The sequence below is a fragment of the Pterocles gutturalis genome, unplaced genomic scaffold (assembly GCF_000699245.1).
Source record: "Pterocles gutturalis isolate BGI_N339 unplaced genomic scaffold, ASM69924v1 scaffold35964, whole genome shotgun sequence".
Taxonomy (NCBI): domain Eukaryota; kingdom Metazoa; phylum Chordata; class Aves; order Pterocliformes; family Pteroclidae; genus Pterocles; species Pterocles gutturalis.
In genome coordinates this window covers 1-14,940 of record NW_010129353.1, presented here as the reverse complement: position 1 = coordinate 14,940, position 14,940 = coordinate 1, and the positions used below count along the sequence as shown (strand labels likewise).

At 39.3% G+C, this 14,940-nt stretch overlaps 1 protein-coding gene across 1 annotated transcript; it reads right to left on the bottom strand.

Moving 5' to 3' along the window:
- Positions 1-2,588: 2,588 nt before the first annotated feature.
- LOC104460032 (NXPE family member 3-like) lies at positions 2,589-12,651 on the bottom strand (the record flags this gene model as incomplete). The annotated part of the gene is made up of 3 exons (XM_010079924.1): positions 12,559-12,651; positions 5,211-5,971; positions 2,589-2,662 (listed from the first exon to the last, which is right to left on the bottom strand). Coding segments are annotated over exons 1-3 (928 nt in total), but the record flags the coding sequence as incomplete, so codon positions are not given.
- Positions 12,652-14,940: the final 2,289 nt, after the last annotated feature.

Here is a 14,940-nt window from a genome sequence, read left to right as displayed (position 1 = left end):
TTAAAAAAAAATTAAAAAAAAAAAATCCATCTATGAAATAACACACACGCTGGCACTCCTGCTCCATGCTAGAAGAGTGAAGCCTGAATCATATGGACTCCAGAACTAGGAAATGTCAGGATCAAAGCTATGAACAACAATTTTATTTGTGCCCTTTGAATGTATGAATTATGAGAGTCTCTAATTCCATGGACTTCATACTTTGTCTCTGCTATTTAGCCCCTTTGCCTTTTTACTGCCTGGGGTAGGTGGTCCCCTGAGGAGTAATTAGACTACAGCAAGGAAGCTCTGTTCTGTAGGATGCCTATTTAACTGGCACAAATTGGGCAATATGTTGCAAGCAAGGGCCAGAGATTACAGGAAAGAGAAGCTGCAATCTCATGGTTATGTCAGTCCAGCATTGCCGTACTTCTCTTAGTATGCAGTGTGGTACTAGTGCATCCACTTTTGTGAGGTCATTACAGGTGATACCTTTACCACATGTGTATTCAAATACTTCAGGCACAGAGCTGTTCCCTGGCACCAACACCAGCTGGGCAGAGCAGCTACATCCAGCAGTTTAAACACTTTTACCTACCTTGGTGTGGAGACTACCTGTTAAGAACAGTCCCTGGCCTGTCCTAACTTGCAGCTGTTTGGAAAGGCACACATTGCCATGGCCAAAATTGTGCCAGGGACCATTCTAACTATGTAAAAGTACAGGCAGTGGAATTCCAGTGTCCAGAAGCATCCTCTAGTAGATGCTTCATTATAACACAGGTGAAGCCAAATTCTAAACACTCAAAAATCAGGCCATATGCATCTTTAAACACCCATTCCTAATAGGCATTTTTGGTCTCACTGTTTGTATACAATATTCTCTGTGATTAACATCAGCAGACCTCACAGGGACACTGTAAAAAGCAAACTACTATTATGTTTGTATAACACACAGACTATGATCATGAGTACCACAGAAAAACCCATTAGAAAATTTTATCTTTAGATGATTCTTTAAATCAGGCAACAGGGACAATGACGGAAGAGAAAAAAACCCAACTAGTGATGTTGACTCATCCAAAACATATGAAACAGGAATCCTACAAAGAAAAGGAAAAAACCCTTCATATGGTCACATAATTAAAGATACTGTATGTCTCTTAAGTCTTGATATAAAAACATTTCAATTTTTTGCCTTTTAAATTGATTCTTGGACTATGTATGAAAATATATAAAAATGGTACTAGAACAACTTTTTGGTGTCTCCCACTAAACCTAACGCCAGCACTTCACATCTGTGTGCAGTACGGCCCCAGAATTCAGAAAGCCATTACTTTTGGATTTTATAGAAGAGAGTAAAAGCTCCAATCTGTATAGGTACAAACCAGGAATAGAAAAAAATAAAGAGAAATAAAGTTTTAAAAATCAATTGGATTACATTTACTGCCAAACAGAAAGGTATGTGCAGAAACAACGGCAGCAGCAGAATTCATTTAAGTGTGCCATCAATACTAAAAAAATCCATACATTCATGATCATTATACCAATGTATTAAGTTTATTTATTCAGAGACTGTTCTTCTTAGAAGGAATTTCCCTGAGGAATACTGTGCTACTCCTATCAACCCTTTCTAACCCAGCATTAATCCTCAAGAAATGAGGCAGGCTTTGATCATCTGTAATTCCTGAAAAAAGGGTGATATAATTGAATTTCAAATTTGAAGCCATTTCTGCAAGGAAATATATAAGACAGAAAAAGCAAAAAAACCCACATCACCTAAAGGATCTGGAGAAAGACAGGGCAGAGAAGCACTGCTGTCCTAATAGCAGCAATCTATTTTTTTAGTGAACAGCAAAGCTAACAGTAAAACATGCTGTAGGCTGTTTTCTGTTAAGAAGACCTTATTGCTCAGGTCAGGAACTCTACCTTCAAAGTCTCCTACAACTTTAAAAAAAAAAAAATCTGAATAGCTCTCAATTAAGAATTCTCTTTGTATCACATTTTATGCAGGATTTTTAGAGGCATAAAAAGCGTGCACATGGATATGAATGAGATAAAACCTCTAAAAACTAACTTAGTACAGACTGGCTCTTTGTTCTCTTTTCAGACAGGGTACAGAACAATTAGGTTCTGGTCCGCAAGTGTAGGTTCTGACATCCTGCGGTATCACAAATGATAGTAATACTTAAATACATATAGTCAAAATCTGTTAGACAAAATTATTAATTAAAGAAATTAAGAAACACCCCACAGCCAGTTTTGCTAGATTAACTTGAGAGTTTGGTGAGCAGTTTCTGTAAAACATTTTACATCTCTAAGTAAGCGCCAGAAAAAAAGACAAGAGAACAAACTATTTCATTATTTTTCATTATTATTATTATTTTGCTAAAAATCCCATTTATGTATGTAACTTTAGACAATTTTGTTATTAGTACTGAACTTGTTTTACAGTAACATCCAAAAGCCTTCATCTTCTCAATACAAATTTAGAAGTTAATTTCTGTTCCATGCTATGTAAACAAACAAGTCAATTATTACCTCATGCCTGCTGTTCTTTTTATAAATTTAATTATAAATTACAAACAAGGATCTCATAAAGTTCACTTTACCTGTAAATGTCTTGGGCTTCACAATCACTGAATCAGGTCCTCTGGAGAGTATTGGCCTTTTGATATTCACATCACTTGAACAAAAATGTATAATAATAATATAGTAAGGCTGTAAAATTTGAAGATAATATTAATCTCATTTTTTCTTAACCCACTTTAAATAAGCACATAGGACCCACAACAAGAATTTTTTATGTTAAGTTTACTCTACTTCCTATAGCTGAATTCATTCTGTATTAATTTCCTTGAGACCACTACCATAGCACTAGGACACAAATCTTGTGCACACTTTTACTGGTACAAACCTACATAAAGCTATCAACCCATCAGAGGTCTGCAAGAAGCTTTGGGGGATTTGCCACAAAGATGGGAAGTTCCCAACTTGTGGTCCAGGTACCACTGCCAGGAGTCAAACCACTTGAAAGGGTATGCTGCAGCAGCAGCTCCCAGCAATGCCACCTCTCTACAAGTGCTTGCCACTGCTTTCAGCCCCTGTAATTCTACAGCCTGCTCCACAGGACATAGCGGAGCTTGCAGCAATCCAGCATCACCAAGACCTGCAGCTGTAGGTCTAGACTAGGCTAGCAGTGGTGTGTCCTGCCTCTGGGAGAGACAGTAGTACCAGCTGATGTCCAACCAACTTCAGAGATCTCCAGTAATAAGGTCCTCCAGTAAGACAGCAATTTGCTGAATACAGAAACAAAGCTCATCCCCCCTAAACTCCAAGAGACCTCAGAAGGACATTTTTTGTGGACATCAATGGATTCTGATCATTCTGTGTTGGACACACATCACTATTGTACAGCTGTAACAGATGCAGAGATTTAATACTAAGCTATTGTTCTGTCTTTTGTTGCTGTTTTAAAGAGAATCCCTATCTAAATGTTTTTATCTATTTAAGTAATTATTTGGAATTTCTATAAGCCATTTCAGCCACAGATCTCAGAGCTGAACAAAACAAACAAAAAACAAATCAAAACACTCCCATTTTGAAACCATCACCAATCAATATCAGCCATATTTTGCAGATGAACTGCCTGAGAAACAGAAAGTCAAAAGACCCACTTACAAACTTGATAAGGAATAGCCAAAAACCAATTCTAATAATATTTACTCTTGATTTCCAGTCTTCAGTTACAAACATGCACTTTCCTAATTAAACTATTTGTAGCTGTTACTCTAAAATCTAATCAATTTAAGCCTCAAGGGAACATACTGCTGAAACACTTTCCTTCAACACCTTTTTTGGAGAGAAAGGCAGAAAAAAAAATAAGGAAACAGTCCCCCAATCCACCACCAGATTTAGACAGCATGCTCTTGTGAAATTTAGCAGGTGTACCAGGGTTGAATTCAAAGCATAGAGACAACTACACTCCAAATCTCTTTAGTTGAAGATTTTTGTGTTCTTGCACACCTGAATGGAAGGGAAGAGAATATTCAACAACTCACATCAAACACCGGTTCCTGCAGATACACACCTCCTTGTACTGGGTCTGTGTGGTGGGGTTTTGGTAGCAGGGGAGGGGCTACAAGGGTGGCTCCTGTGAGAAGCTGCAAGAAGCTTCCCCAGCTCCAAGTCGGACCTGCCTCTGGCCAAGGCTGAGACAACCAGCAATGGTGGTCTCACCTCTGTGATAACACAGTTAAGAGGGGCAAAACACATGGTGGGGAGAGGGGAGCAACGTGGCCCTGGATCTGGGCAGGGATTGGTTGGCCCAGCCCCAGCACCAGGAACTCTTCAGGAGCCAGCGAAAGAACCTGCAGCAAAGAAAGGAGTGTGATGTGGGAGAAACAACTACACAGACACCAAGGTCAGTGAGGAAAGGAGGGAGAGGAGGTGTGCTGGAGCAGAGATTCCCCTGCAGCCCATGGGGAGACAGCAGCTGTGCCCCTGCAGCCATGGAGGGTAATGGTGGAGCAAAGATACACTGGCAGCCCATGAACTACCCCACATCAGAGCAGGTGGCTGTGCCCAAAGGAGGCTGTGACTCCAGGGGAGGGACCCATGCCGGAGCAGTCCGTGAAGAACTGCAGCCTGTGGGAAGGACTCATGTTGGAGAAGTTCATGGAGGACTGTCTCCTGTGGGAGGGACCCCACGCTGAAGAGGGGAAGAGTGTGTGAAGAGGAAGGAGCGGCAAGGTTTGACAGACTGACCACAACCTCCATTCCCCATCCTCCTCTGCTGCTGCGGGGCAGGAGGCAGAGAAATGGGGAGTAAAGTCTTTGAGCCGAAGAGGAAGGGAAGGGTAGAGGCAAGAGTGTCTTTTTAAGATGTGGTTCTATTTCTTGTTATCCTACTCTCATTTGAGTGGTAACAAATTTAACTGATGCTTTTTTCCCCCCAAGTCAAGTCTGTTTCGCCCATAACTAGTGAGTGATCCCTCCTTGTCCTTGCCTCAACCCCATGAAGTTTTACCTTTTTTTCTCTCGATTCTCCTCCCGCGCCCACCAGGGTGGGGGAGGAGAGAGTGAGTGGCTGCCTGGTGCACATTGCCAGATGGGTTTAAACCATGACACCCCTCTGAGGCCATCTGTTATATTTCACCAATAACCTAAAGTTTTTATTAAAAAAACACACATTACTTGACTGAGTGTATATATAAATTCAACAACATACATACCTTTGGAAAAAGAGGCTTTCCTCTTGTGTCAGAAGACCTTTTTGATATCCACCCTTGGCATGGCTGATTCGGCTGGCACAAGACAGTTTTCGAGGCTTATAACAGAACCACGGCTCACCTGTGTAGAGATCTGTGAAGTTACAGACGGGGAGATCTCCAGACAAGCAAATGTTGCACTCAGTAGTTTCCGAATACCTCCCAGACTTGAATGAGCTTTTGAAATAGACCCTGTCTGGCCTTTCTTCTCGTAAACGCAGGAGGACTTGGACTGCTTCACTCGGATGGACAAGTGACACAGAAACTTTGACCTCTCCTGGCCAAAGCAAAGTAAAGAAGACTTTGTAAAGGCCATTATGGCAATCTACAATCCTTCCTGTTGCTCCAGCTTTCAGCAGAGGAGAGTGAATTCGTGCCTGTAGATAGTCTCCACCATGCTGCTTGGGTTTTCCTTGGAAATCTTTCATATGAACAAGCACTTCTAACTGATCGCCCACCTTGAAGAACCCACTGGGTTTCACAATCACAAAGTCACTATGTGCAGGATCAGTGCTTTCTACAAAGGCAATTCTGCGATCAGGGGGTTTTGGCCACTGTATTGCAGCAAGTAACGATTCCTGTTCCGCTTGTTCTCTTTTGGACAAATTCTGCTGCTTATAACCACAGTAAGGCTTCCTAGTAGTTTTGGTTGTCTGTGACAGAGAATGCTGGAGATTGTTTTCTGTTATCCAATTTGATCCTGAAACTGTGTCATCATCCAGGTGCTGTGGAGGAAAAAGATTACCTGAAACTGCTATTAAATTAAACACTATGAATAACGGATGCTCTGTCAGGAAGTGATCCCAAGAACTGGGCTTTGCTTTACAGAGCTTTGAAGTTGACCAAATGAAGCAACTTTACTAGAAGACACAAGTCTATTACTTTGACCATGGGCTTTCTAAGGAAACAGGTGAGCAACCTGTGCTTACCCTGCTCTGGAAAAGAGGATTTTATATAAATCAGGCCAAATATTTTCTGTGGCAGTATTTTGCCTACCAGCTTATTCTGTAAATATCAGCACCATGAAAAAAATTACAAAAGGTCATATGATTAAACATGAGCTAGAACTTGCTGTTAAATTTTCTTACTGTAGTAACATTTTAGTCTTCCAGCACAATGAGGTCTAGTAGCTGCCGAATATAATGCAAGGAAATAGGGTTTCTTTGAGACATTACACTGCAGATGAAGCTGATGCACCCCCTGCACATGCCTTCTAGAGAAGTCTGCTGCATGTAGCAGCTGTAGTCATTTATCTGGTCACACTCACATTGCTTCTTATCTAATTATCTGAAATGCAGGTTTCCCTGTAATGTGCAGATTGTAAGAAAAGAAAGGAATGCTTCAGGGGCAATGAATTAATGAACTGGTGGGCAAGTAAAATAGTCCAGGACAAGCTAGGGCTAAGCAGGTAAAAATAAAAGTGGTTTATTCTTAAGATTTTAAAATCTATATCTAAATACAATGCTAAACAAAGAGAGGGGGCTTCTGCTGTAACTTGAGATCAGTGTCCAAAACTATTTTTATGCAAATGACTGCAGAAATAGCATCTTCTTCATGACATTGCACAATTTTGCAGGTTTGCATTAGGAAAATTTTTAAAATAGCAGTCTAAGACTCCAGAGCTACCTGTGAGATTTCTAATCAGGAAACCCAAACTTACACCTCAAATATGCACAAAATCAGCAGTTAATGAGTACTTAACTGTCAGGTGTATAGTGTAGAACATACCCATGCTCGTATTCCACAGAGAAGCAAAATATGTAAAATCATTTTTTCAAGCAAAAATTGAAACTATATAGTGTACCATTCACATGGTATCAGAGAATATGCTAGTTTAGATGTGAAAGATTGCTAAAAAATTAAAACTATGCTACTTGAGATTTTTTAAAAGATCATTGTACTTACTTCCTAGTATTTTCTGTGTACTTCCTCCATAATTAACTGCTCAGTAATGTACTAAAATTCCCAGCAATTACATTAAAGCCTTATTTATTCTTATAAACCTTTCTTAGTCCATTGAAATATCACCTGGGTACGTGTACATACTAAGTAGTTTCTCCCCCACTACATTTTATTTGAATTTGCCAGTATATTAAATTAATTTGAACACCACAGGGATTCAATACACTTTTTTAGAAGAAAGGTAAACCTAACAAGCAATAGAAACACACAGGCTTTTGAAGCTTGTTACGTAAGAGGTTGGTTTTGATCAGCTTAAAAGGATAATGAGCACACGAGGATGTAGGATGGATACACAGAATCTTCTCTGTTTGATATCCATGTCAACGATAAAATCTGAAATTGTAATAGGTTACATTTTAACTATACCATGGAAATTGGCAAGTATCCATGGACACAAAAAATGGTATTATCACAATGGAAGTTTTTCCTTCTGTTTTACATTTCCACCCAGTATTTAACAAATTTTCCCTGAAGACCATCTGAGGTAATTCATAATTATTTCTATTTTGCATCATAGCAGGCAAAAATGCAAACTTATCACTACACATTACTTTTATTAACCCAATAAATTTCAGGCAAAGCTAAGAACTAATTTCAGGCATGGATCTACTTTAAATCTTGCCTACACACATTCCTGAATTAAGCCTTGGTTCTATTTTTTGATGCCTTCACAGCTTCTTCTTTTCACTTGCTCATGCATATACATGACACAGAAAATACTTCATGAAAATATTTTTAAAAGCTATATATTTTGATGCATCCAATAAGCTGTCTCTGTCAGCAAAAATATTTAACCATTTTCCTAAGTAAGGGTGGAGAGGGAGAATATGTGTGTTTGATTAATTCTTGTGTTCAGTGTAAGGTCTCAAAAGTTTCTGTATTTCAGTTGTTTCTTCAATGGCTGGTACTTCAAGGAGGGGGATGGGGAATAGAAAAAAAGTCCTTTCAAATGAAGAAGAGAGACGGCAATCTCAGAAGGCCTTAAAAACAGACATATCACTATTTTTAATCATTTATAAATTTCTATAGGGTTTTTAACCCAGTCTTTCTGTCTGAGATGCAGATGTCGCTTATGGCCTAGCTAGCCTTTCTGAAGTCTTTCCAAGTGCATACCTATATCTTTCAGTGGAAAAGGGTGCAGAGAACATGAAGCCAACAAACTCATACATTCAGAAAACAGAGCAGAGAACTTAATTCCATCTCTCTAAAGCAGTCCACCCAGCCTTCTTAGCAAAGCACCAGGCCACAGCTCTTCACTTGTATGCAGCTGAGGTCCTGGACAAGCACTGTCACTTCACTCCAGCATCTCTACATTATGATCCATTAAGAAGAAAAGATCATACCACAAATATTTCCTCAGTCAATCTTCAAGGGAAAAAAAAACACCAAACTCTATGAAGGTAAAACCAGAGCTTCCTCAACATCCTGAAGGACCATTCTTTCTGTAACATCCTTGTTCATCATTACAACCCTCTCCCACGTATTATTGCAGAATTACAAGCTTATGTGTGAAAGTAAACTACAACATGTATGCTATTCACAGTAGAAAATGCTACAGAGATTCCATTTTTCAGTTAAGGCAGGGAAAGCTTCAGAGTCAATGAATAGACCAAAGATCCTTGACTGGAACATAAAAGCTTTCCAAATAATCTTCCTTTTTTAAGTGCTTACCAGGCTCATCTCCAAACAAGTGCTCAAGCTCTCCTATCCCTAAGGATACACATGGCTTGCCCTGAGGTGGATTAATAGCTTAGTCTGTCCCTACTCCATTCCCTGCCATCTCTTTCACAGGCATTTCCAAATCTCTCTGGTTCCTGTATGTTAAGAAGTCACACTGAGCCCATGCAGAACTGTGGGGTCTCTACTCTAGTTAACAGCCAAAACAAAATAAGATTTCTTCAAGCAGGGCAGACAAAAAGCATTTCTCAAGATTTCTCAAGAGTCCTCTTCCCATATCTTATACACAGATTCTTTTATTTTTAACACAATCTCCACATTGAATAACACTTGCCCTGCTTTGCTTATTTCCATATATACTCCATCCCAGGGGTCTTGATTTTGAATGCAATTCCCAAGGGGATTTTTTTGTTTGTATTCGAATAAGCTGATGCAGTTATCTTTCGTAGGGACCTACAATTTAGCAGCAAGAATAAAAAACTTTGTTACATAGTTCTTTTGCTCAGTTTCAGCTGTTTTATTCCACACACCATTCCTTCATCCTTACAAGAAACTTCCCCTCTCCCTATACACTCTCTTTTCTAAATGCTTTTAAATTAAAGAATGCTCACAATCAATCCTGAAGTGGTTGTTGCTCTAAAGGCAATTGGTACAAATATACAAACTCTCCTGTATCGTAAAGGTATGACGTTGCTCCTCAGCAACAACCTGGTACTTAGTGGAAAACTATTGAATATTTTATCTCACTGGCTGTGTTTGCAAAAAACATATAATAAAATAATAATAAATTTCTTCTGGTACTACAATGCAATGGTCAGCTGTGGACCTCAAGGGAGCACTTATTCCATACTAAAAAGCAAATTAAACAATAAACACACTATCAAATGTTTTGTGGACAGCTTGATTTTTTTACTTTTAAACACAAGGTAAGCAAAATAAAACTCTGACATGGGTAGAACTGTTGAAAAGGTATCCTTAGTAGCTCAAGAATTCAAGAGTGAAGATTCCAACATGAAAAAGTATAAAATCCTAAAGAGAAAAAGCAGGGAGGCTAGCTGGGGACTAGCTGATAATTGCCTTAGGTCTTTTGCTTTAGACAGCTAGGTTAGATGATTTGGGGACGAGAAGCATGTCTGATGCATTTATAATCATGTTTTCAACAGTAACCAACAATAAGCCTTCCCTGCAGAGCCTGAACGGATTTGGTTACAGAGATTCTGTGAAAGCTTTCTAAGACTTTTTCTGGCTTTGATCTCTGACTGAAAAGAATCAGCATAGATACCTATACTAGACTGCCTCAAAATCTATACCAAAGACAGAGACAAACACCAGAGCAGGTCCATTCAGAAAAGTCAAAACAACAAAAGAGGTTAGAGTTGCATGTTACAGCGTAAAGATTTACCAGCAACACAACTGAGTTTGGAATATCAGATATGTAAAGGTCAGCAAAACCACGTAGATTCTTATTGTGAATAGTGGCAAGAAAAAGAACAGAGTGAACACCCATAATGCATTTTTCATTTCACTCTCAAAGGTCTGCCAGAGCCCTTTTCTCTAAGAAATGTAATTTTAAAAAAGAAAGAAAATAGTCTAAGATTCAAAATATCAAAACTGTTCTTCATGCAACATCCTGGGCCAAAAGAACGCAGAGAAAGACAACAAAAGAAAAGCTACCTTCTATGATACACAAAAATGATAATGCTAATTCAAACCAAAGGTCCATCAAACACAGTATTTTGATTTCCAGTAGTTTCCAACAGCAGGTATGTGGGAAAAGAATACAGGCTAAATATGTTGTGATACTTCCTCCTGAAGGCTTAATCCAGTTTCTAGGACTTTATGGCTTGGAGGCTTATTAAACACTAGGGTTGGCATATTTAAGATTTATTATCACCTAAAGGATTTTTCTTCTATGAATTCATCCAGACATTTTGAATATATGCTTTTAGCAGTTACACAGTCTTACTGCAAGGACTTCTGTAGCTTTGCTGCAATCCATAAACCCCCCCCCCTCTCTGCTTCCTTTGAATTTGACATCTGCAGTTTTTATTTAAAGTCTCCACTAGTACTGGAATAGGCAACAACCATTCATTCTTTAGTTATTGATCCTGTGCCACTTGTGATTTTAGACCTCTCAAGCATCTTCCTTGACCTCATCTGAACCTCTTCCAACTTAACTGTATCTTTTTGGGAGTGAGAGGGGATTTTACAGTACCTGAAGGGGGCCTACTGGAAAGCTGGGGAGGGACTTTTCACAAGGGCATGCAGCAACAGGACGAGGGTAATGGATTTAAACAGGAAGAGGGCAGATTTAGACTAGATATTAGAAAGAGATTCATTACTGTGAGGGTGGTGAGGCACTGGAAGAGGTTGCCCAGAGAAGCTGTGGATGTCCCATCCCTGGAGGAGTTCAAGGCCAGGCTGGATGAGGCTTTGAGCAACCTGGGCTAGTGGAGGGTGTCCCTGACCGTGGCAGGGGGGTTGGAACTAGATGATCTCTAAGGTCCCTTCCAACCCAGACCATTGTATGGTTCTATGATTACAGCTCACATTTTGTATCATTTCATTTGGGCTCCATTAGCCAGGAGAAAAAAAGACTCTGCAAGTAGGATGCATACAACTTAAAAGCAGAAAGCAATTACTGATTGGATGATATGCATAAAAGAGCTAGATTTTAATGAGGTAGTAGGTTAAGCATTATTATGCTCACCCACCAAATGCCGCACTGGATGGTCTGGCCAGGAAGGCAGTCAACACACAGGGTAAGCCTCCAAGGCACCCTGGAACCAATTGTCCATCATTCTCTGTCTTGACTTTAGTCTGGAATTACTGACTAATGCAATATGAAAGTAGCTCTGCGCTAAATTGACAATTAAAATGAAGAAATACTCAAGTCAGACACAGCAGAGGGAAAAAAGAAAAGGCAAAGAAAAGTTGCATCAGTACAGGTTGGAGATCAACTAGCTATCTAACCACTCTGCAGAAAGAGGCCCAGGGATTCTGGCGGACAGCAAACTGATCATGTGTCAACAGAATAGCGTGGCAATGAATTAACGAGAGCATAACCAGATGATAGAGGAAAGTGATAATTCCCCTCAACCTGTCCTTGGTGAAGCCATATCTAGAACACTGTGTCTGGTTTTTGCACATCCCATATCAGAGTCAAACTGGAGAGATCAGCTGATTAGGGGACTGGGGTACATGACCAAAAGGAGATGCTAAGGGAACCAGACTTTTTTTTTTTTTTTTTTTCCCCAAGTCTGGAGGAGACTGAGAGGGGATCTAACTGCAGTCATTCACAACCTAAAGGGGACTTACAGAAGAACTGAAGTCAGAAGTGCACACTAAAAGGTCAAGAGGCCACTTCTTCCTGCCCCAGAAACATTCTTCCCTATGAGAGCAGTGCAGCACTGCAACACACTGCCCAAGCAAGTTGTGAAACCTTGAAAGCTGTCAAAACTCAACTCAGCAATACTTTGCGCAATCCACGCCAACTTTGAAGTTAACCCTTTGAGGAGGGTGTTGGATCAAATACCTCCAGATGTCCGTTCGAGTTTGAATTTTCTGTGATTCCAAGTTGTAGCTAAGCGCTATCAGTCACAATTCTAACCACACACTCAAAGGGGAATAATGTTGCTCAAGCCCTCTTGGCAAAGAAACAGGCTCCACTTACCTCTAACTGAAAAAAGTTATGGACCAGCACCACAACAGCCAGCACTGCCATAAGCAGGCAGAAGATTTGCAGTCTGAACGAGTCACGCCACATTGTCCATTCACGTCTTTCCCTCCCATGTTAGGTGCTGCCATGACTTCCATTCATCATAAACATGAATGTCATTTCGTCTCAGTAGCGCACAAGAGAATTCAGCTGGCTTCCACTTCATTCCTGCAATTGTATTTACAAAAATTATATTGTGTCCCCAAAATATTATTAGAAGTCAAGTTTAACACTGAAAGTATATAAATGGTGGAACTTCGCAGGGCAACAACTGGTATAATTGAACCATTAAGACAGATTTTTGTGGCATTAATCTGCACAGTACCATCTATCATGTTATTTAATTTTCTTGGGTATATCAAGGCTAAACCTTATCATAAAGCCAGTCTGACCTGTATTTGATTAAAAAAAAAAAAAAAAAAGGCAAAAGAAGAATACAAGTGTTTTTTCTGGCAACCAAAAAACCAAAACAAACAACCACCACTCTATTCATCCATTAGGCCACACTATCACCATCCAGCCATCATGAGCCCAAGAGTTTTAGCAGAAATTTGGATTTTTAGACATCTCCCTAATTAGACATTCCAATAAGTTGTTATTAAAGACTAAGGTCTGAAGCAAGTCTAGATAAGCAAGATAAAAGATACTTTCTCTATTTTTCTGCTGGGGAGAGGGGAAAAAAAATAGGTGTAACACCTAACAGTTAAACAGGAACTATCAAACAGAGTTGAATGCACTAAAATTGAACTTCAGAAATCTTCTATAACATTAGACTACATCCTCTCTGTTGTTTATTTTTTATCATTCCTTTTACATCATGTACTCTTACACAGCTCTAATGGTAAAAAAAAGTTTCTGGGAACAATGCAAGGTGTTGGGTTTTGGTTTTGTTGTTTGTGATTTTTTAAAATAAAATATAATAAGAGTCATGTTTTAATAAAATTTAATTTTCATAAAACACATTGTTTCTTTGAGGTTGCTTGATGCCTGCTCTGTTATAAAATCACCGACTTAACAACCATTGATAAACATTTCTCGCAGTTTAATGCTTGATCAGTTTGACTCTTTGTATCTTCCTTCTTTTCTAGAGGGACAATTTTGAGGCAGTAATTTTGCAAGCAAAAAGGGTACATTTCTGCAGAAGGAGAAGCTCTAAACTTGGAAACAGCCAACAGATGGCAAGGAGAGGCAGTCAAAAGACATCAGTCTCTTCAGACCTAATATTCTCAAAGCAGCATTACTCATACAACCATCCACCAAGTCCAACAACATAACCAAAGGATTAGATAAACTTCATATAACTTTCTATAAATAGTTATAACTGGGAAGATATATGAAGAATACTGTGTAAATTTAATTTAATCATTTAATACACTAAATATCAAAATAAGCTAATCAAATCATTCATTAAATGAACATAAGACTAGAAAACTGAAACACATTACCAGTATAACCAGGACAGTCTCAAAATAGACTGCACATGAAATTGCTTTACAAGGATTATGGGGATTATAACTTCAAATGCTTTGCTGAGAATTCCAGAGATTGTATTTCTGACTGATGAACAAGCATTCAAAGAGCAAGATGTCCATTAAAGTAAAAGTAACAAACTGACAAAATGCAACAAAAACACAGCTTTGTTAGAACAGTTCTACACTAATACAAAGTATTAAATTTGTATAAAATATCAACTCGGGTTTCAAATGATAACTGACAATGAATATACCCAAATACATTAAAATGCTAATTTAAGGCCATATTTGACCATTTTGAGGAACAGAAAGAAATACATTAGAAAAAAGGGGAATTTCCAATTTTGTTGCTGAGAATTGTCTTCAAACCACTGAAGAGCATGAACCACTAAAAATTAATAGAATGTAATTTCAGACACCTAAAAAGGCCACAGAGGCTACTCCCACGTTTTCTTGTTCAAGTTTTCGTTCAAAATTTTCTGTATTTCTGCAAACGTCACACATTCTAAAACATTCAAACGCACAGGTTTAGAGCTTTCTTTACACGAAAGGCCTTCACATACTTCCAGTTTCATCATCCCTAAATAATTGATCCAGTTCGTTTTTTACATAAGTGCGCCCAAAAGCCGTAGATTCTTACCCTATTTCTGGGAGACGCTGGCATTGCTGCGGTCACAGAAAATCAGCTTTGCTACCGTTTTCCCTAGTTGAACCTCCACTCCCCAAAGAGGGGGAGACAACGACAGCCCCTCACGGCACGCTGACATTCAGAGGTCAGCGCAGAGCAGTCGCAGGAGCCCGGCTTTGCTGCAGCTCCCTGCGGCAGCCCTGCTCTCGGGAAACAAGGCAGCGCCCACAGCGGGGT